We start from the raw sequence: 26,266 nt of genomic DNA on the forward strand, positions 1-26,266 counted from the left end.
ACATAGCTATGCAAAAAATTCAACGTCTCTGAACTATGTGCAATGCTAAAGCCATGTGAACCTATAATCGCTACAAAGCTTTAACGATCCTCGACAAAATTCCTTAATCTTGCAAAGCTGTTACTTTTACCATCATCAGAGTCAGTGCTGTTACATTTATTGTCTGAGTATTCAATTAATCCTGAATCTAAATCGGTTATAAAATCACCAACAAAAGCTATTCCGTTTTTATCACAGGAAGCGCTTGCGAAAATCATATTACAACAAAAAAGTTTGATTGTCAGCAAAAAAATGTTCGTTTTGACTTGGAATTTTCTGATGAAAATTTTTACATAATTTGCTTAATAATAATAATAGCTTAATAATATAAGCTAATAATTCAGAAAATTATTTGGGCAACACCCGTACCGCTATCGAAATACCAATGATCATTTGTTATGTTGTCACGAATCATTTACTAATTACACTAATTCAGTTACTATGCGATCACAGTAATTTTTGTATAAATGTGTCAATGGCGGACGATCATAAAAATCGCATAGACTCGCGTATGGCAGTGAAAGGGAAAGTTGTATGAGACTGTCAGCATATACGTGTAAATATTGATTGCTTAAACAGCAAAGCCTTAGAAAAATTTACTTTAAAAAGCTCTCTATTAGTTTAATAGGGTATTCATTTTGAAGAATCGATTAGATCAATATGATTGTTTGCCAGTCATGAAAGTGAGGTGATCTAAACAATGTATCGGTGCTTTTGATGCATATTGTATGTCAAGCTTTGTGCCGACTGGACTTAATTTCTATTCACACAAACAGCAGGTAGCTCGTTGAACATGGATACTGGAGCTGACAAAAAAGGTAATAGAACATCCAATTGTAGGATTATTTTTAACAGCAGCTTTTGGAGCCAAAGATTCATGAGATGCCATCAGTTCTTCTTGTGTACACCAAATGAAACTTTCTATTTCAGAGAGCAGGAAAAGGGCTCACGATGGTGATGAGGATAGCAAAAGTTGTGGATATTGCATGCAGGCTATGAACAAAGACCGAGATCCTAGAAACTTAGCCTGTGGTCATACATTTTGTTTCAGCTGTTTAAAGGAGGCCCATGCTAGTAGTGGTTTGACTAACATAAAGTGTTCTACATGTGGGTGAGTAGTCTCTACGCTGTGTTGGCCTAGTTCATTTGAAATCGTTTGAACGATCTTCTCATTGTACAAGTTCTAACAAGGTTACAAACAGCAAGCTTCGTAAGCCTATTTCTCTCACTTTTTGGATGATAGTTTAAGATGTAACAACCCCTCAAAAGCTGTCTTCTATTACAAATCAAATATAACACACATTCTGTTTCGCTGAACACATTACTGCTCAATGTTAAGATTTGAACTTGGAAGAACTTGAGGTATTTGCTATAATATGAGCTGTCTGTTTGGGTTTAGCTCCCCAACTTCATGCTATGCTTTGCTACACCTTTCTATCTCAGGCTGGGTCTGCTCTGATTCCTATTTCTTTCATAGAGTTGTCCCACGACCAAACATGAGCGAAGCGATTGGTTTGGAGGATTTATGATAAGTGTACATGTGCACACAACTCTCGAAAAGTATTCATTAATTCATTAACGGCTGTCGCAAACCCTTGTACCGAAATCTCATCAACAAATTTTACCATTTTTGTGTGGAGTCATTTAAATATAATAACGATACAAAACACATAAACATATTTAAATATGTTACCAAGTCTTTGAAAGGTTACCGCAAGACCCTAAAACTAACCCATCTGATCAGATTATGCATAAATAGACAGATTAATTTGGCCAAAAATCGCGATAAAAACTTGACAAACTTGTTTTAATACAAATTAAGACCGGCCAACAAAATGCCAATAAGGCCGTGCGACAAATAGTAGAACTATTAAGTCGTGCGCAGTTCATGAAAAAAACGTGCACATTTCACCAGTCTATAGCATTGTCTAATTACCAAAGGTTTCTGTAATTAACGTAAAGTACTAAAAAGTTATCGTTTCTTTTTTGCCGATTTTATTATTCGAATTAATTATTTGATTTTATAAAAAAATTAATATAATATTTAATTATATGGATAATCATTAGAAGTTACAACATCGAAGTATATAATGCTTGTATCGTCTAATTGCCGAAGGTTTCTTTAATTAATGCAGACCGTTTGAGGCATAGACCGATTTACAGGTACGAAAATTTGGTACACAGTGTATCAGCCTATGTTTTTTGTCCAATTACTAAAGGTTTCTTTAAATTATTTAAAACATTAGCCAGATTTCTTTACATCTTATCTACAAGCTAGGGTCAAACTACAATGCCCCTTTGTGACAAGAACATTTCTTTATTTTACTCCAGTTAGCAGAAAACTTCCAGACGCGTTAATGCTAATGCTTGCTTTCCGTTACATATCGCTGTCAAAATCATTCTACATTCAACACAACCAACTTTCCAACACAACTTTCAAACTGTGTATATTACACGGCAGCTTGCCATTTTACTTTTAATATTGCATTTCAGAGATATAATAAACATATTTTATTATTGCTGTTGGTAGTTAAATTACGTACAGTAGGTTAGGCCTACAGCATGAATTTGTATTTATTTCATTGTTGTAAAAAATAGGTTTGAGATAGTAGTAGATTAGGTCTGATTTTTATACAGCTTTTTGTTTTGTCTAATTGACCTTTTGAATTTCATTTCAAAACAACTTGACAACTACCATGAACATACAACCTCCCAGAACACCATGTCGTCGCACTGGCCGTCCACGTGTTTCTCAATCATTACGGAGGAGGAGAAATAGAAGGTCCTCACAGCAACCATCAACATCAAATGCTAATGTTGAACAACACGCTACTCAAAATAACAACAACAACTCATCTGATTCAGATAATTCTTTAGTAGATAATGTAGGTGAAGCCTACAACATCTAATTTAAGAATTCTACTTTTGTAGAATTCTGAACTTTTGTAACTACTTTTTCAACAACCAGCACTATCCTTTTTTTCCATTATTACTTTGGTCGAGGGCTGTACGACAAGGGAATTCTTAGTAAATATAATAATGGTCTTGGTTATTGCTCATGACTATTCCTGTGGACATGACCAAACCATCTTAGGCTTTTTCTATCATAATGTATGTTATGTATGCCATCCTGTCTCAGGTTTTCGGGGTTTTTGCCTTTATCTTTCCAGGTGAGATTCATCATGCTGTGTAGTTGTTTCATCATTACTGCACGCAGTCTCTTTACCTGCGTTTGATACACTGCCCAGATTTCAGTTCCATGTAATACATAATTGTATGGACTTGTATAATTTCAAATAAGGAAGCATTGGTAGTTCCAATTCTGTGACTGAGTTCTTTATCAATTTGGCGCAGCTGGATACTGTACTACTCAGAGAGTAGTACAGTCTGCACAGAGAGTAGTAAATCTGCACAGAGAGTGAGCAGCTTGATGTCTAATAGGATATCTGTTAGATCAGGTGGTGGATGTATAAGCTTTAAAAGTTGATATAGACATTCCGTTTTTTTTTATGTTTATCTTCAGGTTGAATTTTAATGTTGCGCTTACGAATGGATCTATAAGCAGTAGCATGATCTCAGCCGAGTGAGCAACCAAGGCACTGTCACCCTAGATCATCAACACTTCGACAAGGAATTTTGATCTGAGATACTCTGAAGAAGTTGGGGCTGTGCCTCGTTTCGGTGTAGACTTCTTCACTGTTGTTTTTAAAAACAAATTTGAGCATAGCAACAAGATATAGTAAAAAGAGATGGAACCAAGGCACAGCTTTGCTTGACACCATTTTCTAACAGAGAAATTCTATGAAGCATGATGGACCTGGACTACTTGAGCCGGCATTCCATCATGTAAAGATCTTATCAGGTTTATCATCTTGTCAGTGAACCTTAATTTCTTCAAAACTATTCAAAAACTTTGCCTTGAAATTGCATCAAAAGCCTAGGTAAAGTCAACAGCACATTGTACAAAGACATGTTTTGCTCTAAACATTTGTCTTGTACTTAGTGGGGCTGAACACCACATCTATTGTACTACATCCTTCGCAAAATGCACATTGTATCTCAGCCAGTACATTTGCTGATATTATTTTATTGTTTCTGTTGAGTCTTACACAGCTATAACCTTTCCATCGATTGAAAAGAATTGCCTCAATAGTTCCACAGTTCGTACAATCTCTGTTCTTAATTATATGTGTGGCGTTAGCATCTTTACAATCCTGTGGCATCTATTACTTCTCCTATATATATTTTGTAGCCACTGACAACCAGTATGTTCATGCCTCTGCTTAGATCCCAAATCGTCCAGCTGCTCTGTTTTCTTTCGTTAAAGGTTGGCTTGCAACAAAATTTACATTGCAGTTATTTGGCTATCAAAAGGTTCACCATGTCTTACTCTGCTGTGTTGTAGGTTTAAAATATATGGAAATGTGATTACAAGCTCTTAAATGTTCAAAAATGAACAGGTAAAAAAACGGCCGTAGGTTGGAATCTTTTATTTTGATGACGTACTCGACGTGGTTATTGTTTTGACACGTGATGTTACGACGTGAAATGAAAGCCAATAAAAGGCTCAATATAAAACGTCTTGTAGCACTAGTTTACGACAAACACTTCGGGTTCTACCGGAAAGCCCTTATCAGATGTAAATGCTCGCTACAGCGGTATGTGTTTGACAGCAGACTGTAACTTCCTTGTTTTTTTCTCTCACCAATCTGACTTCAGTTTTCTGGTGTATAACTGGCATTTTTTCTTCTCTGGTAAAAAATTTACCTGGTTTGCTCTGGTGTAACATGAAAACATTGGCGCCACCGACTCCATGCAACATTTCCCTCTTTAAGCAGCTGGCTTAACTTCATACCATCCTCTCTGGACCAATCTTAGCATCTCCTGGGTGGTCTGCCCAGTACCTTATATGCTGCATTAAATGCCAAACTTTTTACATTATTCCATTGCTGATGGTCTCCCCATCACCCTCTCTTCATCTAACTTTTTATTTATTTTCTCATCTAGGCTTTATTGAATCTTGTTGTTTTCCAGTGGTTTCGGCCGAGTCTTCCCATGTTTTTTTATTTTGATTGTTACCCTAGAACAGACTATATTCTGGTCTGTACAGCAGTCAGCACCTCTGTAAAGATGGGTTCCCAAACACTTCATAGGTCTACTTGTTTTGTAATCAAACTGTTTAGCAGGTTATAATGCATGGACCTTGGATGCATGCATATTGTCTTATGATGATCCTTGTGTTTGAAGATGGTGTTATTGATAGAAATATTATGCTCTGAGCATGTAGAAGTTTACCATTAGAGTTACATCTTCCTAGACCTTGATATCCGATAACTCCTTGCCAACTCTGACGATAAGTTGGTCTATGCCTGCTTCTGAGTTTAGCCATGGCACACTTTCTGGAAAGTTTAGTCAATGATACACTTTCTGGGAAGTCTAGTCGGTTTTTGCTGGGTATTTATTTCATTTCAGCAGGATGCCCAGATTCGCCCCAAAATTCAAACTGGTGTTGCCAGTTTATTCACCGACAACCATACCCATGATGCAGGCTGTGTCGTTCTTCGTGGTTATCCAACAGCACCTCAAAAATATTGAAATACCTTTATCTTTATTTTGTTCTTCTACTAATAAATTATCTGCCCCATATACTAAGCAGGTTCAATACTATACTGTTTATCAACATCCTGAAGCAAGCACACACTTTAATTTGAAGGTTTTTTAACAAATTTATCATATTATTTTCCATGCTAAATATTTTTCTTACCAAGTCTCAATTTTTGCCAGGGACAGAATATAAGCAGCGTTGAATTTGGCGTATATGTCTAAGAGTATGTTAATCAGTTTTCTAAATTATCTGTTTTATGTGTTTGCAAATATTTTGCTTTTAGCTAGCTGTTGCTTTGGCAGCGCTCAAAACATACCTGTCCACTTCAATTTCTTGTTTAGAAGACATCACTTCGATGAAATTTTCTTAATCATACTTGCTTATTTGAGCCACGTTAATAGCCTTTGAAGGATTGTTCTTAACAATTCTTATTTCAACTTTTAACCCACTCATTCATAACTTTTTAGCAGTCTTCGTTGAAATAGTCAGAACTCTTGCATGCGTAGCATATTTTATGCATAACCGTTTAATCTTATTAGTGATAACTAACAACTTCTAAGTAATTTCAAGCCTTTGACTTATCAAAAAGAGTTGTGGCCTTTATTTCCTTTAGTTCTTCAAAGCTAAATTTTGAGAGCCAGTATTTTTTTTATTTAATTACAAAGCTGGTCACTAATACACCTGTTTTTCTGTCATGTTCACCACTGGTATATTGTTAAAATAAAAATATTAGAATGATAAACTAATATATTTACGTGTTTGCTCTGCACAATCGATCACCTGATTAATCTTCATTATTTTATTATGCACTTATTACCTCAATCAGAGTTATAAAACAACATATAACAGGTAAGATATATTGTTCACTGTTTTGAGTGATGTACTCTCTGTACCTTGTTAAAAAAAACTTGAAACTCACAAAAGAACATTTTTAAACGATTCATATTAGGTTCGCAATACATGCCCAACATAAATCTTCCAATAAAAATTATAATCAAGTTTTTCTACATTTTAAATGATTTAATTGTACCTATAAGCTTGGATATGATAAATTTTTTTAATTTAAAATATACATATAATGCTTCTACGAGCTCTAATTCTTTTTTTTTAGAAAAGTGCATAGTTGTGATATTGATGATGTACAATCACTTGCGGCAGCAATTGACGGTACTCCTTCTCCAGACGTTTTGTTGCTTTGTGACAGATGCCATGATAAATCTGCTGTCAAATACTGCAGTGACTGTGGAGAAAAAATCTGTGCGAGACATCTAACGGTGAGATCTAAAAACCGGATGTGAGTTTTTTAATCAGTTCGCTGATGGACTTCATTAAACCCTACACTTGTCTTAGAACTATTCAGAAAGTGCCGTGTTTAGCTAATACAGCTTCAAGATACTTCAGCATATTCTTTGGCTTTTGCTTAAAAGTTTTTATTAAAATTATACTGATTATAAACGAAATGAGCAAATAATCTCAATTAGAGGTTTTCATGTCAGTTTAGATATACTAGCTCAAACATATAGAATGGTTGCAAGTGTTTGAGTAAATTATGCCAGACCCATTTCAGCCTTATTCATTCTGGGACTTGCTAATGATTTTCATGTACATTTTATTATAAACTTAATCGTAGGTGAACCAGACTAGTGGATGCTATAAAATTGATATAACAAACCATGCTATAAAAACAAAATGGGTATCACAGACTATTTCCTGAATTCTTAACTATCAAGTACAGTAGAGGAAAATTAACTACAAATAGATTAGAGGCAATGAAATTATTTTTAATCAGCTTTATGTCTGGGGTGTTTTTTCTAAATATAATCACAAGACTTTACATGTATTCACTAAATACATGTATAATCACAGCATCAATCAAGGATCAAAAGGCAAGTCAATCTTGGCAACATCTGGGCACGTTTACTGCTTTTTTGTTGGTAAGTGGTACAACGGGAAAAGGGTCGACATTTTGTGTTGGTAGGTGGTTCAACGGGAAAAGGGTCGACATTTTGTGTTGGTAGGTGGTTCAACGAGAAAAGGGTCGAAATTTTGTGTTGGTAGGTGGTTCAACGAGAAAAGGCTCGAGCTTTATACAAAAAAATTGTAAATTATTAAGAGCCGAACCATGACTTACAGTTGGGAAGGGTTGTCTCGTTTATTTGTTTCTGTGTTATATATAACTTTCATAAATAAAATAGCTAAGCTGTTTTTCAAGTCAATGTATGAGTATATTTCCTCATCACTACATCTGTTTATTTGGAAGAATATGAATTGGTTTTTACTTGAGTTGATTGCATCTGAATCACGTACTAAGTCAACAAATAACTCATTCAATTATTTTTTATTTTTGACAAGTACATTCTTTTTTATTATGTCCAGTTAGAATCTTCTGAATAAACCGAAATATTTGTTTTGAGCTTGCAACAATTATGATCAACTAGAAATAAACAAAGCCTACAATGTACAAAACGTACATAAAGGTTATTGCCGGTATTATCAATAGAGGTATTCATTTACACAAACATTGATTGAATTTCAACAATAGCTCACCAGCAAGTGTACATGTGTCGTATCATAAGGTCCTAGATTATTCAACAGCTTGCTTATGTTTGTAGTTCCACGATGGCTATTATGAGGAAACGCATGAGACAATAGACATTCAGCTATACACAGAAAACCCAAGTTTGTATAACAAGGTCATCACTTGCCTGCACCATGAAAATGAAACTGTCACCATGGCCTGTGCAAACTGTTACCAGTTTAACTGTAAACAGTGTAGCAGAGAGATGGCAACCTGTCCCAAAGTACCAAATCCTGATGTTGTACTGCAAGATATGAAAAGATACGCGTATATGTCTTCAACAGATACTGCAATACAATATATTAACAAGTGTAAAAGAGGTAGGAGTGTATAATATTATCTACATCATGTAACCTTATTTTCCATAGTTATATTCTTTTGTGTGTCTAGACACAGTTGAAGCATATACATGGCATATACATCTAGCATATACATATACTATGATCGTTTGAATAATACATCACATTTCTGTATTCATACTTGCTTGCAGAGGTAAAAAAATGAATGTCTTGTATGTCTGTGAAGCCGATGGTTATGTGCTTCTCAACTTCAATTGTATGTAAAAGAAATTGAATGTCTTAATTATCTAAAAACAAATAGACAAAGAGTATATATCAAGGTCTATAACAAACATATTCATTACCATCACCCGACAAACTTTTTTGATTTAATGTACATGCATTCAGAGAACTGTGAAAGCATTTCCTCATTTGTCATCAAAACCTGCCATCATCTGTTTGATGAGTACAAAAACTACTATACAGCATAATCTAAAGTTAAGATATGAGATTTATTGTTATAACTAGTAAAGTATTAAATACTTTACTAGTTATAGTAAAGTTACTAGTAAAGTATTTAAAACTTTACTATATTAAATATAGTGATAAAATATTAAATACTTTATTGGTATGCATTACTCATGACTTACATGTATATTCAGTTGGCTGCTATATGCATAACACTAGATGAATGCATTGCATTGCGTGGGCTATAAAGTAAGTTTTTGCTTAGAAAATTTATATTTAATTTGATAAGTTTTTTTATCCATTGAAGTTGAAGCTGAATTATACGAATGCTTAACTTTACTATATTAAAAGCCATGCCTGCTATGCTGAAGCTAGTGACATAAAAAAGATGACACGGTGATATCTCACCCAATCATGATCTTTAAGCCAGCTAGATGAAGTGTGAAGCGTGCTATTTTAGCCAATTGGCATTAAAGATGGTCAATTTAGTAAGTATTATTTGCACAATTATTTTATAGTATTGTAAGATGAATGTGTAATGGATAGTATGTGTGTGCAGAACTAGAGGCTCTGAGTTCAATCTCTCGGCAAAGCGGGTCTTTCGTTCATAAAACTGTATTGCAATACAGCTTTGCTAGACAGACAACAAACAAACACCAGAATATATATAAAGTGCACCCTCGCTGTCGATTTCATATTGTTCCAGGGTTGGCATCGTATGGTGAAAAAATCGTATGAAGGGGCACAAAAACCATAATAATTATATATAATGCAAACATCCCCGAAGAAAAATCATCAAAATTTAATACAAGTACTGTACATATTAAAAATTAGTAACAAAACAGTATGGTAATCTTGGTAACTATAGTTACCTACAGTGACTTTAGTATATGTAGCGCATTTATCAATTATGATTTTAAAATGAGATGCTACAATGTGCTATGTTCAGCGCTATTACCATAGAGAGTTTCAATGTGCTATGTTCAGTGCTATTACCATAGAGAGTTTTTACATTCAAGACAGACGTACGTATAACATAAACTTTGATAACTTTTATAACATAAACATATAACATTCACTTCACATAAGTTTAGCTTACTAAACACAGACACGTAAAGCTAAGTTTTAGTATGTATTTGTAATTATTTTACTGAATTTCAACTTTTCATCATTAAAATTTTATCACCTGTCAGTTCTGTCTTCTTTTTCACTTGTCGTTTTAGCCGACCTGATTAAAACTTTTTTCAACCTAACTCGACTAGAAATCTCGAGCGACGCTGTTGTCGAAGATATTCTGTTAATACTTTTAAAAGGTAGACTTTTTTTAGCAGGTTAAGACAAGTTGTCTAATCACAGACCTTCTGTTTTAAGGGATCGTAACTCCAACTTTGTTACGGGTTTTGAGGAGAAAATGTTACCGTTTTTCACACGAGAAATTCTGAACTGAGAAAAATCAGTCATCGTGTCCCTTTGAGGCATTGGGAAAATGTTTTTGACATACAGCATTTCGGCATCTTTGTTATTTCGACGTATGTAATAAGTACACCAACTGCCAAATTTGATCTCTGACAAAAATGCTGTTAAATTCATATGGTGAATAAGATTTAATTAGCGAGGTGAAAAAATCATCATGCTCCACTTTGTAATGTGAATAAAGGGTATATCAGGGTAGTCATATCTTGAGGGTGCTCTATACATATACATAAAACAAGTTATATATATATATATGTATATATATGTATATATATATATATAAATATATATATACAGTCAAACATGGATAACTCGTCCACGGATAGCTCGAACACATGGTTAATTCGAACATTTCCTTTGGTCCGTTCCCACGTAATGATAAATTGCTATAGATAACTCGAACTCAACACTGTTAATTCGAACTGTTTTTTTGCCCAACAGCTACCGAAACGGTTGTTTTCGCTTTAGAAAATCACTTTATTCAAAGCCATAGAGGTAAACTTCATCTTTTCGTAATTCATAAGCGTCGTTATTACCACCATCGGCAAAATATTTTTGTCAACGACTTTTCTAAAAGTTTGGTGTTATTTGATTTATACTGCGATACGATGAATAGCACGGGCTAGCCGGGTCACGCGCGCAAGAATTTTCGCCACGCACATACAAAACAAAAATCGCATGTTGTTTTGTATGTGCGTGGCGAAAATCCTTGAGTGCGTGGCGTAACCCAGCTAGCCCGTGATGAATAGTTTTCCGACGTTGATTCCGTGTTGAATCAACGTCGGAATGTTGAATGTTTAAATCGTCTTAAAAATTTTTGTAATTAAACGTATACGTTGTCTGAGCTACAAAAAAACTATTCATCGTTTGACCTAAACACAGAATACGTGTGTACATTCAATAAGTATCTATTAAAAAAGCGTGAGTGATATAGAATGTACCGTAAAACCTCGTAAAACTTCTAATTGAACTGCCTCGGAGTGTTGCTCTTAACGAATCCCAGGTAAAGTAAGGTAATCTGCATAAACTTCAAGAAAAAACGGCAAACTTGATCGTGGGTAAAACCCCAAAAGAAAAAAATGTCTTTTCTTTTGAGCATTTCAACAACGATCAAGTTTTGCCAATGTCAATCTGAAAAACGTCCTGGCAATAACATCACCTCAAACAACAAACCAATCTCAAGTGATAGAAAAATCTCTATACTTTTTCATGAAAACGTTTTAAACTTTACATTAGAAGCATTTAATTTGAAACAAGCTATTTGTGCTTTTGATTTATATTATAGTTTGTATATGTACATGTATCTACTAATAAATAAGTAAATATATGGACTTGTGACAGTGCTCTGATAACTTGAATGCTCTGATAATTCGAACACTTTTGCTCGGTCCCCTGAAGTTCGAGTTATCCATGTTTGACTGTATATATATGTATATATATATATATATGTATATATATATGTGTATATATGAATATATATATATATATATATTGCTATATATATACATATATATATATATATATGTATATATATATATATGTATATATATAAATATATATATATGTATATATATGAATATATATATATATATATATTATAACTGTGATTATCAACTCTCTGCGTAAGACTATACAACAATAGTCTGTTCCCTAATTTATCAGCTAAATTATATTAGGAAAATTGTTAAATAAGTCTGACCGTTTCTATGGTGGCTATAAAATCATGTTTTCATTCAATGTTGACTTTGTTAATTGAGATTTTTTCAGTATTGTTTAAATAAAATGATTGCTGTGAGGACTGCCTTTCATTTTGAGAAGAAAGTTTAAAATCATATGAATATATGGGAAAATTCTACAACTGTCGTTTTTTTAAACTTGACACTAACTCAGGAATGTTCTTTACATTAGCAATTTTTTTCTACGCAGGACACATTTTCCTATTTCTGGATGAGATACGAGCCCAGATAATCAAAGAATGTCAAGGGAAGCTGAAAACTGCATCATCATTGGTAGATGCTTGTGCGAAACTTGACAAAGAGTCTTGGAAACAGCTGGACACTTTACCCGACAAGTGTAAAAAGATGATTGTTGATGTTGAGAAGAAAGCAAAGGAACAGGTATTCGGATGTTATATTTTCAGTCTTGACATGGGATAGCTTTTAATAACACCACTGTTATTTTTACCAAAAACTATGAAATGTTTTTGACAGTTTTGGGCAATACAAAATTATAGTTGGAACTGTTATTAGATAAACACTTGTAAAGAGTACATAGTGACCCTTTACTTCTCTGCACTAGTAAGAATCAGCCATTTTGAGCTCAAGAACATTAAGTATATCTGAATAATAGCAATAATAACATCATGGCAAAATGTTCACAATGCTAACAACAGTTGAATCAAAGGTCAGGTGATGAGAGAGTTGGCTTCATGCTTGTGGGTCTTTATATATGGAGAGCAGCCTACCCTTTTGGCTTGGTATTGGCTTGTCATTTCTTTTCTGGCCAGCTACAAACAGGCCTGTTGCAGTTTTTGTTAAGCCTTCAGCCAGGCTGAGCCATCTCGTCATCTTTTTTATTCATATGGGCTTGGTCATTAGTCTTTAGGTTCACTTGGGCCGAGCTGTTAGTCTTTCAGCCCTCTTAAGTTGAGCCGTTGTTCTCTTGGTCCGGTTGAGTTGAGCTGTTAGTCCTTTATTCTGGCTGAGCCGAGTTGCTGGTCGGCTGCCTTTCTCTCTGTCAAATCGGGGTTGCTGTCAAAAGAAAAAATGCCGCCAGACGTCTCCACACACTCTCCTCCATTAGAAGCCATGAGAAGCTCTAATCTCACTTTTGACAGTAACATTTTAGCCCTATTGAGCTTCGTGGTTTGGCATGCCTTGCAACCTTTGACTAGTCTCCTGGTCGTTGTTGGCAGACCCATGCTAATACCAGACCACACAAAAGTGACCAGTTGTCTCGCCTATCCTGAGTGAGCCAAGGCATGTGTATGCCACGAGGTGGTTTTTCATGTGTCTGCTGGGTGTGCAGCATGTGATCTGGGCTGGCTTTGAAGGGCCACTCAAGCTTCTAGCACTTCATTTTATCTTATCTTGAGTAATTCTTGAAGTTTTGCTGCTTGTTGTTTTCAACTCCAACTATTTTCAAGTAAGCTACTTATTGTTGGAGAGCACCATACATACATGATGGTATCAGGTCTCCAACCAGCCTTGAGTCACCACCCAAGCCATGCCACAAAGTTTCATGAGGCCTCGGCAGCTCTGGGCCATCCCTTGTATCTGCTTTGTTAAGAGCAGGTTGGCTCAAACGGCCTGCCGTCTTACTCGCAATCCTTGTGACCTTTGACTTGATCTCTAGGTTTCTCTGGGATTCATGCCCAGAGTCCTGGTTTGCCTAATCTTTGCCAGTAGGTCTACCATTCTTTAGCTTGCTGAGCTCTTATTGTCTGCAGTATTTGCCGGTATGACAGCTCAGTTCATCAGTGTCACCAATGCTCAGCTCCGCTCGCTGTTCAAGGCTGTATCAATATTCAGCCAGAATATTCTACCTGGTCACCTGGTTGGCAGTTTTTCCTATGGCATAGGCCATGCAAAGATGCATGGTCTGTATGCAACGAGAATTGCTGGCCATACAAATAGAACCAGGAATGCTTGGTTACTTTGACAACAGCTAACAGCACCCTTCGAGCCGCACCGTAGTTCCACTCTGGTATGCCATCATTTTCCTGTAGGTGATTACCTTTTTGGCTCTGTCTTGCACTTTGGACAGCGCTGCTGCTACACCACATTTGCTTGCATCCATGTTTAACCTATACTGCTGGCTTGAATTGGGTTATCCCAGAATGAGTACCACTGAGATGCTAACTTGCAGGTTCTCAATAGTCACCTGTTTGTCTTCTCTCACTTTCATGTTTTTCTTTGCTGGTCACCTGTTGAATGACTGGGCCGTACTAGTAACACCTGGATATATTGGCAGTAGTATCGTACCATGCGCTGGAATCTTTGCAGCTTTTTGACTCATTGAGAAATGGTCCAGTTCTGGACTGCTCAAGATCTGCAGCCATCTCGTCATTGCTGAAGCCCCAAATAACAGGCCTGAGACTGCGGGAGTTTGCACTGAACTCCTGCACTCTTAACTTTGAAATGAACTGGCTTGAACTTTAAACCAGCCTCTTTCAGCCATTGGACCACCTATTTTAGCCTGCGCAAGTATGTGTCAAAGTCATGAGCAATGACTATGATTTACTCTAGATACAGCAACCGCATTTTTCAATTGAAGCTATGCAAGACATGCTCCATTAGCCTTTAGAAGTTGGCCAGCACTAGTGTCAGCCCAAAGAGCAAGACCGTCCACATCTCAAGGCTAGAGCGAGTGGCATAACCCATCTTGTCTTGTGCATCAGCATTCAAAGGTACCCACCAGTAACCACTAATTAAGTTTATGTACTAAAGAATTGGCTGCTGAACAGAGTGTTGAAGCTGTTGTTGATCCAGGGAAGAGGGTAAGCCTTTTGTTTTGTTTGGTTACTGTGTTTAGATATCTATAATAGATATCATACAAAACCTTTACATTCCATCCTTCTTTAGACTAACATCACGGGGAAGCTGCAGGCACCACTAACTGGTTTGATCAGTTATCTTTTTTAGGAAATCTAAAATCTTCGTTTATAAAATCTAAAAAAATTTGTGGTTGAAGTTGATTCATCTTCACTTATGCTTTCTCTATGATCTAGCCATAATTGTTTAGGATCAGACAGATTGCAGCTAATAAGAAAAACAGCAAAAATATTATGCAACCGAGAGGATGAATTTGAAACTGAAGCTTCCTGAAGAGTGTTGTGCCACTGTCTGTCATCTTCTACTATTCCTCGTTTGAGACATGCCTATTTAAATGTTGAGCAAAGTTCTGTCAAAACTTCAAAGCTGTTGAAACAAAGTAGGTCCCGTAACTTTGTGTAGTAAAATGCGCAAGTGAAAACACTCTACGTTTGTTGGATGAATGGTATATACTTTTCCCAGCTCCCCTGATGCACGTATGTGAGATCAGTTTTTAACCACTTTTTCTTGTTTTCTAGATTGCCACTTTTTCTGTGCTGTCCACGTGTCATAATTAGGCATTTGATGATATAGTAGAGCTTGTGCAAATTCGTCGTTTTCGCATGCTTTAAATAATTCCGGTAAAGTAGTCCTTGGTGGTTCTTGTGCACGTTGTTCGATGTTGTCCTCATTGAAGTATACTCACTATCCATTTTCTAGATGTAAGCTAAAGTGTGTTACTGCAGAATGTATCTGATGAATTAGAAAACCTGAGATTCTCCAAACAGCCTCCTTGTTAGAAATACATCTACCAGTTTGAAAGGTCGCCACTTCATCCCTGTTATTTTCCGTTACAAAAGCTGCTTGATCACTACCTTTGTGAATGTTTTTGCAAATGTCTATTATGGATTTAATTGAATGACAATATTTCACATTCAGATGGGTGTTGAAAATTCTAGATAAAAGAAGGCAGTATGGCACAATACATCTGTTGTCGATTTCTATTTCTGTGTTACCGTGTTGAATTCTTGCAAAATGTCCTCCCATCTCTGGCATTCATCTTCTATGCTGTGGATATCCATCATCAGCTATCAGAGTGTCATGGATAAGTTCTCGCGGGTATTGTTTGGTGCATTTTTCCTCTTTCATACAGAGACAAAGGCGATGGAGGTTGTCACATGGTCCATGTATCATTTGCTTGGCAACGATGCTGTACAGAGTCGGGTCCTCTTCTTTATTTGGAATTTCTGCGTATATTATTGAGTTGACCCGTATTGAACGCATTTTTTTTACCAGCCATCAAAGAAGATGACAATGAGGCAGGTCTCTTTTTTGCCATTAAATTGAATAAAGGAAACATTGAGCATCTCCAAAAAATTTCCCCTTTGTTAGCAATTTGAGCAGTAGTTTTATATTTAGCCCAAACGCTCTAGCTACAATTTCATGTCTGTCATGAGCTGTTTGTCCATCTAGGAGATCGTCGTTTATATCTGTCCATTTTGAATTGCACATTTATGTTATAAAGAAATCTGGTCTTTCATGCGGTCTGATTTAGGTCATAGCATCCTGGACCTACTTATGTATGTATCAAGGGCTACCAGTAAAGGAAAAAGGAAGAATGACTAATTGGTCAATGTTCTGTGCATCATCATTTTGTATAGCATCTCTTAGGTGAATGTAACTGTCAGTTCTAAGTCCTCTTTGGTTATGTCTAATATACGACAATCTTTCACTTTCAATTTTTGCGTACATGTCTGTCAGAAATTGATGGAGCAGGTGTCTGCGCCTGTGTAAGTGGTTTAATCCTGTGTTTCGTATCATCATCCTGAAAGCATAAAAATCCATGGCAGATACCGTCTTCCTTTATACTTCATTACCTGTGTTCGGGTCTACTTATCTAATTGTAAGATTTTATCCATCTTGTCCTTGCTAGTATATGACTAGGTACTGTAGCGCATGGTAAGATGTATGCGTTTCAGAAACTCTTGTAAGTCCTGATTGTTGCTTGTGCAAAACGATATCTCTCTTATTAAAGTCCTGTCTTACAATAAAATTTGCTGGTTCCTCTAATTTAGGTGCATTATATCTTCATTCATGTTTTCCAGCTGGTTGCCTATCTGCACAAATCACAATTTTTAAACTCATTTGTTAGATTTTCCATCGATGTTTTAAATTCTTTAACGTAGTTGGCGTAGCGATGGAAAATTTTTTGCAAATCTTGGACAATGTTATGCCTGACACCTGAGACATGTTGACATCTTTGATTTACTTTGTCATCAGAATTGCCCACAAAGAAAGTTTGCAAAAACTTGTTGCTTTCATTTTCAGCTGGCAAAAACAATCCACGTGAAAGATAAATGAGTCCTTGTATACTTTAAAAGTGGGCATAAAACCTTACTCGTGAATTTATTTTGAAAATTCAAAAGATGCCATCTGAAAATAATTGTTATATTTGCGAATATTAGAAAAAAAGTAGTGAGAAGCTGAACTATCTCCAAACATTAATCATTTCAATGGATTAAGGGGTTCAGCAATTGCTGGTATTTTGAATTTTCCATTGGCACAACACATGCCTGGAGCTTCGTCTTTCCACTTTAGTGCTTGGCAATAGCGACAAATTTTATTCATATTTCTTATCAAGCAAAAACAATTGCTCTCATATATTTGAGGCAGCATTAGATAATGTGTAATATCTAAGAATACATGCATTTAACAGATTAATTAAAAAGTATGACCGAAAATGGTAGTATTTTGTGGTTAAAATTTTATTAGAACATTGCCCCTAAAAATGGTTGAATGAAAAATTAATATTGATAAGAAAGATTTGAAACTAAGTAATAATAATAGGGACAAAAAATGACTAATGTTCAAACTTGAAACACAATATTTAAATGATGGTTAAAAATGCATGTTTACATAATAACGACAATGAAACAAACTTTAGAAACTTGTATTATAAACTTCAAAAGTTATAAGAAATTTATAAATGTACATGTAATAAGATAATGTAAACCTGTATATATATAAATGTAAATATAAGAGAGTGAAGAATAACTGATACATGCAATCTTACTCGATAAATTCTTACAGTAATCTTACTGTAATCTTACCAATGTTTGTCGTATAGTGCGAAATTAATTACGAATTACTTATTGGTTGGGTTTAGAAGGAAAAATGTGTAACCTAATACACAAAGCGAGCACTGATAGAAACTTTTGTAAAATACGTGGCTAACGAACGCAATATTCGTCTGTTGAGAAAAAGAAATTGCGCATGTCAATATACTATAGTGATATTAAAATAATTGTTAAATAACAAAATTGAAAAGTATTCATATAAACAAAGAGAACTTAATATATTTTAATAATTTTAAATAGAACTGATTGAAGAAGTTATTTTAATTGAAAAAAATAACGTAAAAGCTGTAAATAAATAAATGAAAAATATTTTGTTCGTAGTTAATGATTGTGGAACGCACGGTAGCAAGAATAAGAATCATAAGAATAATGAATGATGAATAATGCATAAGAATCAAAGAAACTTAGTGTAGCTGGGAAAAAGTCTTCTGAGCAGCTGGAATAAATTAGTAGAGACTAAATGTAGATGGGGAATAAATAGCAAGCATGTAAAACTACAAAATGAATATATGATGCAACTTTATCTTTTGATAACGTATATTATCAGTACACAAAAGGCAAAATTTTAAGTTCGAGATAAATTATTGTTAATTGTCGAAACAAATTAATGAAAAAAAGACAAAGAAGCATCGTGTTGCATATACTCAGGTCACAAAATATTTCTTAACAGGGGCATTGTATTGCCTGAGCGCAATGCGAAAATAATTAGCGCTTGAAGATGCTATATATGGATTATTATAGCGACCTAGAACATAAAGTCTTGTATGGCTCAGTGGAAGAACTCTTAGATTTTTAACTTGCGGTAGCAATCTCCATAAGTTCAAATCCATCAAGATGCAGAATTTTGATTCTAAAAGATTTTAATAGCTTTAGCTGAAACAACTTACATACCGACTTTGAGAACTATATATACGTAGTTTAGTAGCTTTATTTTACAAAAAAATCAAAACACTTTAATTATGTTCTATAACATGACACTGTTGAATTATAGAAAATTATAAGAAAGCTGCTAGCACTGAAAATAATGATTAATAGGACCAATGCTAATATCAACAGTTTTACAAAGCTAGCTGGGTTACTTCAAAATTCCGCACACTCTAACTATTTGTTCAATATGTCGATTTCTTATTCATCATCCTCACTACCGGCATCATCGACTAATGCTGCTTCAATTTTGTTGCAGTAGACGCATCTTAAACGCTCTGTGTAAGGCGGCTTTGCCTTGAAACAGGAAAATACAGGAAAACCTTTATTTGAATGCCACTTTGATTTGAACGCCACCTCTTATAGAACACCACTATAGAAGAAAGGTTGAAAAATACAACACTACCTCTTAATTGAATGCCAACTTTATTTGCCCACCACTTTGACATTCTTTGATATATACAAACCCATCATAAAAAGTGATTAATAGAAAGATTTTCGGCAAGTTAGTACTAATAATAACTCGGCTAATCAATAACAATTGGCTTTTTTGAGTTGCTGTAGTGGTTGCCATGATTTTAGTGAGAATGTACCGAAGAAGATCAATCATCGCAATCATCCAAACGACATTCTAATGTGAAGTCACTACAGTATAAATCCGATCCATCATTTTCAGATTCGTCCATAATGTGGTTTGCAATTTTTCCGGAAGACTTTAAAGTGTTTTGATGAACAATGAGAATACTCTTCAAGAGCACTGCACAACGTAATAGCAGCCATTGTTATGGTGAATGTTAGCTTTAAAATATTAAAAATGTATTTAAAAATTAAAACTTTGTGTCTGTTTTTAAAACCAGATTTATGGTTTTTTCTTTAAAACTCTGAAAGCGACACCATCAAAATAACTAATAACAGTACCACGCTAATATTTTGTAATCAACGTAAGTAGTTTCTTGTTTAACTCGCTCTGATACTTTGATGTATATGAAAAACGGTTTAGTTGAAAGGCTGAGGCAAAAATGTCGATCCACCCAAATAAAAGTGTAAAATATAGGCAACATTAACACTGCTCTGCTTGCAACAGGGTTAAATTTATCTTCTAAAAGTTCTGATGAGCTAGTTGAAAAATACAGCGCCACCCTTTATTTGGGCCCCACTTCTAATTAAACGATTGAATGCCACTATAGGGAAGAGTTGAAAAATAAAGCGCCATGGTGTTCAAATAGTAGTTTTATGGTATGTTCCCTCAACAGCAGGATTTTTGACACCCACATAAAGCTGCTTGCAGAATATCAGGCAGTGTGATACTTTACTGCATGGTATGACACTTGCTGACTCATGCTGGTATGACACTTTACTACATACTCATCGTGATCCTTATCTAGTATCCACCCATGTAAAGAAGGAAATGGTGCATTGACAAGTTTTTTTGTTGCCTCTTTTCGTATACCATAGCTGCTACATAATTGACATGATGCAAATGTTCACCCAGCAACTTATGGCAAGGAGGGAGGAGCTGACTTGCACCAGACTTGGAAACATATACCCTGTCAGTACCTTATCCAGTTGATGTCTGCACCATATTCCGGGATACTGTTTTCCTGCCTATAGAGTCTGCATATGTGGGCCTCACAGAGAGAAAAAATTTACTCCGAAACTTAAATGATTCTCCGAGTTATTTCATTGCCCACTGACAGCTGATACTTGTTTTGATGAGTTTTTCAGAATGACTTTGCATCAAATCCGAGAAAAGCATGTACACCTATGAAACTCTCAGGTAGACAATCTTTGAACTTAGCTGCCATTGCACTGACATTCAATAGCCACTTCTTGTTCCTCTTTCCAATACAAAAACAGAGTCGTCTTTTGATATTCTTACCATGGCCATGATAACAATGTCTGTGTCTAAAGATTTAATCACAACTTGTCAATAGTCATCAGCAGCATGACATGTATGCAACAACAGACATGTCTGCCTTCTCATAATCACAAGTCAACGTAGGCTCCTTTGCAGATAGGTACCAAGTGTGTGATGATCTTCATGATGTATTCTGTCGAGACAAAGTTGATCAATATTTTTACCATTTATACAGCCATGTATCGAACAGGGTGTAGATATACTTGTCGTAGTTTTTTTTATCATAGGCCATCTCTAAAGCAACTGTGTATTGATCAAAGTGTAGTAGTATACGTGCGTTCTGTTGGATGGTAGAAGCATTCTTCAATCTACCTGCATAGGTAGGCAGGTGAACCACTCGCAGAATTTTCATGATGTTCACACTGAGCCATGGTTGAGCATATCCCTAGAAAGAGTTCAAACTAGATAAAGGGTTGTAGCTGCTCTCAGAATGATGCGATTCTAATCATTTGTAACGTACCAGTACAAACTGAACTGCAAATAATGCAAAACATAATATATAAATAACTTGTCATGGTCAAGGCAACTAAAGAAATTATGCCAAAAGGTAGTTTACAAGATTGATAGACATACCAGCAGTTTCAGTTTTAACTACATAAAGGACAGCTCTGGGAGAAGTTGATTTGCATGAGTAGTACATGACCTTTTTCATAGATCATGCATATACATTTAAGTATATGTCTTGTTGTGGAGAAATAGACAGCAGAACTGCGTCTCATCTGGTGGCTCATCTTGACAAGGTTTATCATGAGTAGCAGGTTTTCAACACATTTCATGTGGCTAAATGAATATCAGGACAACATAAATGACTGAGGAAGTCACTATTACAGTCAGGCATTTCAGATGGATAATCCAAAGTAAATAAATGCATGCTTTGTCTATTTGACTAACAAAGGTGATTAATACCTGACTGGATACAAATTTAGTTATTTCCTAATTAGAACACAAGAACCCTAAACAGAAGTGGCCCCAACAGTTTTGTACAGAATGCTATATCAGGAATTTTTCCATTTTAAATATAATTAATTTTGTAATTAAAGCAGATAATAATCATTTTATAAACTAATTTTAAATCGCATTCTCTCACCTCATACATTTATGTATGTTTGAATGATAAATACCTCAAACCTAAAACAATACTCACCTCCCTGTAGTTTTCCTAGCAAGCTTAATCCTGTTTTTGTTAGTCAGCCTCCGATAGTATGTTATTCTGGAAGCCGAGTTAAAAGCACACCATTGGATAGAGACTATTCAAGCTCTTTAAAAATTACTTTTTGGTTTTCTAGGAGTGATTAAGTGTTTGACTAGCATTTTAATTAATTTTATTAAATTATCTTCTTTAGAGCTATTTGTGTGGGTTATACAAGCTCCGCCAAAGCTCAAACTGTGCATGTGTAACAAACAAATAAACTTCGGTTAGCGTAGTTTTGACCTTGACTTTCGTAATAAAGGGAACGGGCTGTGACTCACTCAATAATGAGCCAACCATGTTTAATGCAAAAGGAGACAATTCTTTAACATCTATTAAACCTAGACTAAAGATTCTTCTTCTATTAGTGGGAATGGTAGGTTTGGCAACTCATTGAATATGATTTCTACACCATTGAATCTATTTAGTAATTGCAAAAACATTCCACTGAAGAGGGGTGCTAACGGAAATGAGAAATAAACTTTTTTGGCTCCCTGCATATCTCCTGTCCTTCTGTTGGGTCTGGTCTAGCATTCATGGTGTTAAATTCAAGCTTTTCCAGAACTACCTAATAGTTTTGGGTGGCAACCACGAGCTCCCTCTTCCAGTTTCACCATATGCCTTCAGCATTCTCTTGGCTTGAATCCAACCTAGCTCTCCTAGTCCAGTCAACTGACCAAACTGTCTGGTTACGGGGTTGTAAGTTGGGGGCTTTCATACAACCAGTAGTTGACCTAACTGTTGAGGCTTTTGGTGGTTCCCAATCCAAAAGCTACTTGCTTGAGTAGCCCCGTCGGATGTGGCTTTGCTTCTACAGCTCCTGCAGAGAAGGGAAAGGTCTTGGGTGAAGCCATCTTTTGTGGGCACTGCACTGGTTCTGCTGCTGCTAAACCTGCTTCTTCTACTGCAGCACCAAGAAGGTGAGCTGGCTACAAAGTTATTTCTACCATTGACACTTGCTAGGCTGGCCTTATCTTCACAGCCCTGACCGATGCGTGCTGATTTTCTCCAGTTTTTATCTGAAGATACTCTTTGGCAGCACGCACCGCATCGGTCAGTGTGGGTGTGGGCACTGCCAGTAGGAGTCATTGCAGTCAAGGGTTGTTCAGCGTGTTGTTGAACATTTCATTGGCCTGATTTTGGTGGTAGGTTTGGTGTAGCTTTGGCAGACCATCACACACCACTACGGCTAACTGTTTCACCTTTATGGCATGCACTTGAATGGCAGCCTGGGCTCTCCTCCCATGGGTACTTAGTTCTGCTTGAGCCTGCCTGGGAGACAGGCAAAACCGAGCCCGGAGCACAGCAAATACAGCATCGACCTAGTCAGCCTGACCACAACTCCCTTTCTCTCTTTTTAATTTTTCTCATAGGTGCAGAGGTGAAGCAGCCTCTGTCCACCGGTTGACCCCAACTACCTCTCGGAAACAAATTATAAAGTATTCTACGTCTAAAGTATCGGCATACTGAGGTACTTTAAACTGATGAACAGAGATCTGAGTCTTCAGCTCTAGCATCAGCCTGTTCAATACGTCGACCAGATGATTAGTGTTTATTAAGGCTATGTCAGTAATCATTGCATGATGACCTTGTCCAAGCAGATATTTAGAAGGCTGGCTGCCTTTTTTAAGACAGCTCATTTTTTACTGGTACTCAGAATGCTTCGCTACTACCCTGCTTGCTCTCCCTGAGTTTCTTATCTGCTGTCACCTAAAGCAGTGTCAAAGAATTCATTCATAGGTTTGCTAGTTTGCGGTTTCTGTTACACTCATGCAACTAGTGTAACAGATCAGCTGTGACCCTTTACTTATTCGTACTAATAAGACCCAGCCACTTCGAGCCCATACTATGTAAACAATGGTCACTTTGAAGTTCCAGTGATGAGTGAGTTGGCTTTGCGATTGTTGATCTTTATGCATGAAGAAGAGCTTCACCCTCTGACTTGAAGAGTGACTGGTCCTTTTTGTTTTTGCTGACTTGTTTTGGCTGTTGCTGTTCCATCAGTCAGGCTGGCCCATGTCGTCATCCTTTCAGCTGGCTGAGCCAAGTCGTTGGTCTCTTGATTCAGTTGGGTCGAGCCGTCGTTCCTTCAGTTTTGCTAGGCTGAGTTGCTGGTCAGCTGCCTTTCTCCTTGTCAAACTGGGTTCTAAAAAATAGCTTGCCAGTGGCCACCCCCCACTGTTTTATTTTGGTTAAGATTTAAAACAAGATGTCATTCATCTTGCATCAACTTCTTTACAAAATGACATTGAGCTTCGAAATGTAAATCAGTTTGAATAGTTACCTTCCAACTCTGCAAAGTGATGCAATTGTTCTCAAATAAGTAGCTATGAAATCAATGATCTCTTCTGGCTTATTCTAGTGTCAGCTCATCGAGGAGCAAAAGAAGGAGCTGATTAAAGAGATTCAAGAATATGAAACGCTCTGGACAAAAAAGATTATTAGCTTCACCGAGAACCTGACACAGACAAGAGAGCAGATTGAGGAAGCCATAAAGTCAACGAATATGTTCATAAGAGAGTCACCAGGAGTTGAGCTGATAAAATCTATAAAAGACAAGCTAGCTGCTCTAGAAACGGTTAACAAGCTATACCTTGGCTCAAGCCCTCTCCCTCATGTGAGAGATCTGAGAATAGGTCGGTGGTGACATTTTACTAGTATTACTTAAAGGTTGATTTGCCACAAAATTCACATTACAGTTATTTAGTATCAAAAGACTCACCACGCCTTACTCTGCTGTTTTGTTGGTACAAAATATGTGGAAATGTGATTACAAGCTCTTAAAAGCTAAAAAAAACAGTTAATTGCCGCCATCACGAAACTGCCATAGATTAGAATCCCTTTCCAAAACGACTCAAATGGGACATAATTAAATAGGATGGCTTCTGTTTACACTTTCATGCAACTTCATTCGTTGACACATTTTTACAAATATACTTCATGCATTCAATAAAACCATATCTATTGTTCTTACGCATCTATTTCATCATTATTGTATTGCCGTCACTTTGAGCACTGAAACCTTAAAACCTAGCATGAAAATTTCTTTAATTTTTAACCTTAGCTTGAAGGAGTGCATATCATTCTCTGATAAACATGACAAGCCTGTTGCTCACCTGTGGTATTCAAAAAATGCTGCAGAAATTATTCGCGCTGTTTGGCAGAAAGTATTGGTCACAGGATCAGATTACGGCAAGATGATTAGGCCAAGCCGAAACAAAACTGCAAAGTAGCGAGCATCTATATTTGATGAAGGCTCTTCGGTAAAGTCCAAAGTGCTTGTCATAAACTAGTGCTATGAGGCATTTTGTATTGAGCCTTTTATTGGCCTTTAAATTCACGTGAGAACATCACATGCCAAAACAATAACCAAATCCTTTGGGTACGTCAGTAAAATAAATTGATTCCAATCTACGGCGTTTCAGAATGGCTGTGATTAACAGTTTATTTTGGAGCTTTTAAGAGCTTGTAATCGCATTTCCACATATTTTGCAGTTACAACACAGCAGAGTAAGACATGGTGAATGTTTTGGTATCAAATAGCTGTAATGTGAATTTTGTTGCAAGTCAACCTTTAACCATTTTGGTGGTTAGTTTTTGTTACCCATCACACAGAAAAATGTTCAAAAAGTAAATTCAACACGTCATCTCTGATAACTGGGTTTCCAGACAGGTATAAATCTAAGTTATAAATTTACTTTAAAAGTATAAACTAGGTATCAAGTAAAATTCAAGTAAAAGTCAAAGCAAAGTAGAAGTCAAGTAAATATCTCACCAGTAGCCAAGTTAGTAGTATGAACAGTTGCAAGTAGTGATCGATTTCAAAGGTAAATAATAAAATTGTGGAAGATTCTACCTACCTGTTTTTTCTTTGTGATGAGATACTAATTCTTGCAGAAGTATTGCAGAGTACTTGCGGAAGACTCCTTTGTGCTCCACTTTCATTGCGAGTTTGTGCCGCTAATGTTCACCGATTAGTGCAATTTTGTACTGTTATTTTAATAAGTCAAGTGGGTTTGCATGTCCTAGCAGTGTCTTAGAGTTGGATGAGAGAACAGGCCCTATAGCTATGATGTGAAGTAGCTTGAGTCACTGTACCAAAAATATTTGTCTAATAGTTACAAT

At 36.1% G+C, this 26,266-nt stretch overlaps 1 protein-coding gene across 1 annotated transcript; it reads left to right on the forward strand.

Annotated features, from left to right (window-relative positions):
* The first annotated feature begins 832 nt into the window (after positions 1 to 832).
* LOC137397529 (probable E3 ubiquitin-protein ligase MID2) lies at positions 833 to 24,788 on the forward strand. Its single transcript, XM_068083821.1, has 6 exons — positions 833 to 857; positions 970 to 1,150; positions 6,756 to 6,918; positions 8,257 to 8,542; positions 12,368 to 12,558; positions 24,504 to 24,788. The coding sequence occupies exons 1-6, from the start codon at positions 833 to 835 to the stop codon at positions 24,786 to 24,788; spliced, it is 1,131 nt and encodes a 376-aa protein (XP_067939922.1).
* The last annotated feature ends 1,478 nt before the right edge of the window (positions 24,789 to 26,266 follow it).

Source organism: Watersipora subatra, chromosome 5, assembly GCF_963576615.1.
Source record: "Watersipora subatra chromosome 5, tzWatSuba1.1, whole genome shotgun sequence".
Taxonomy (NCBI): domain Eukaryota; kingdom Metazoa; phylum Bryozoa; class Gymnolaemata; order Cheilostomatida; family Watersiporidae; genus Watersipora; species Watersipora subatra.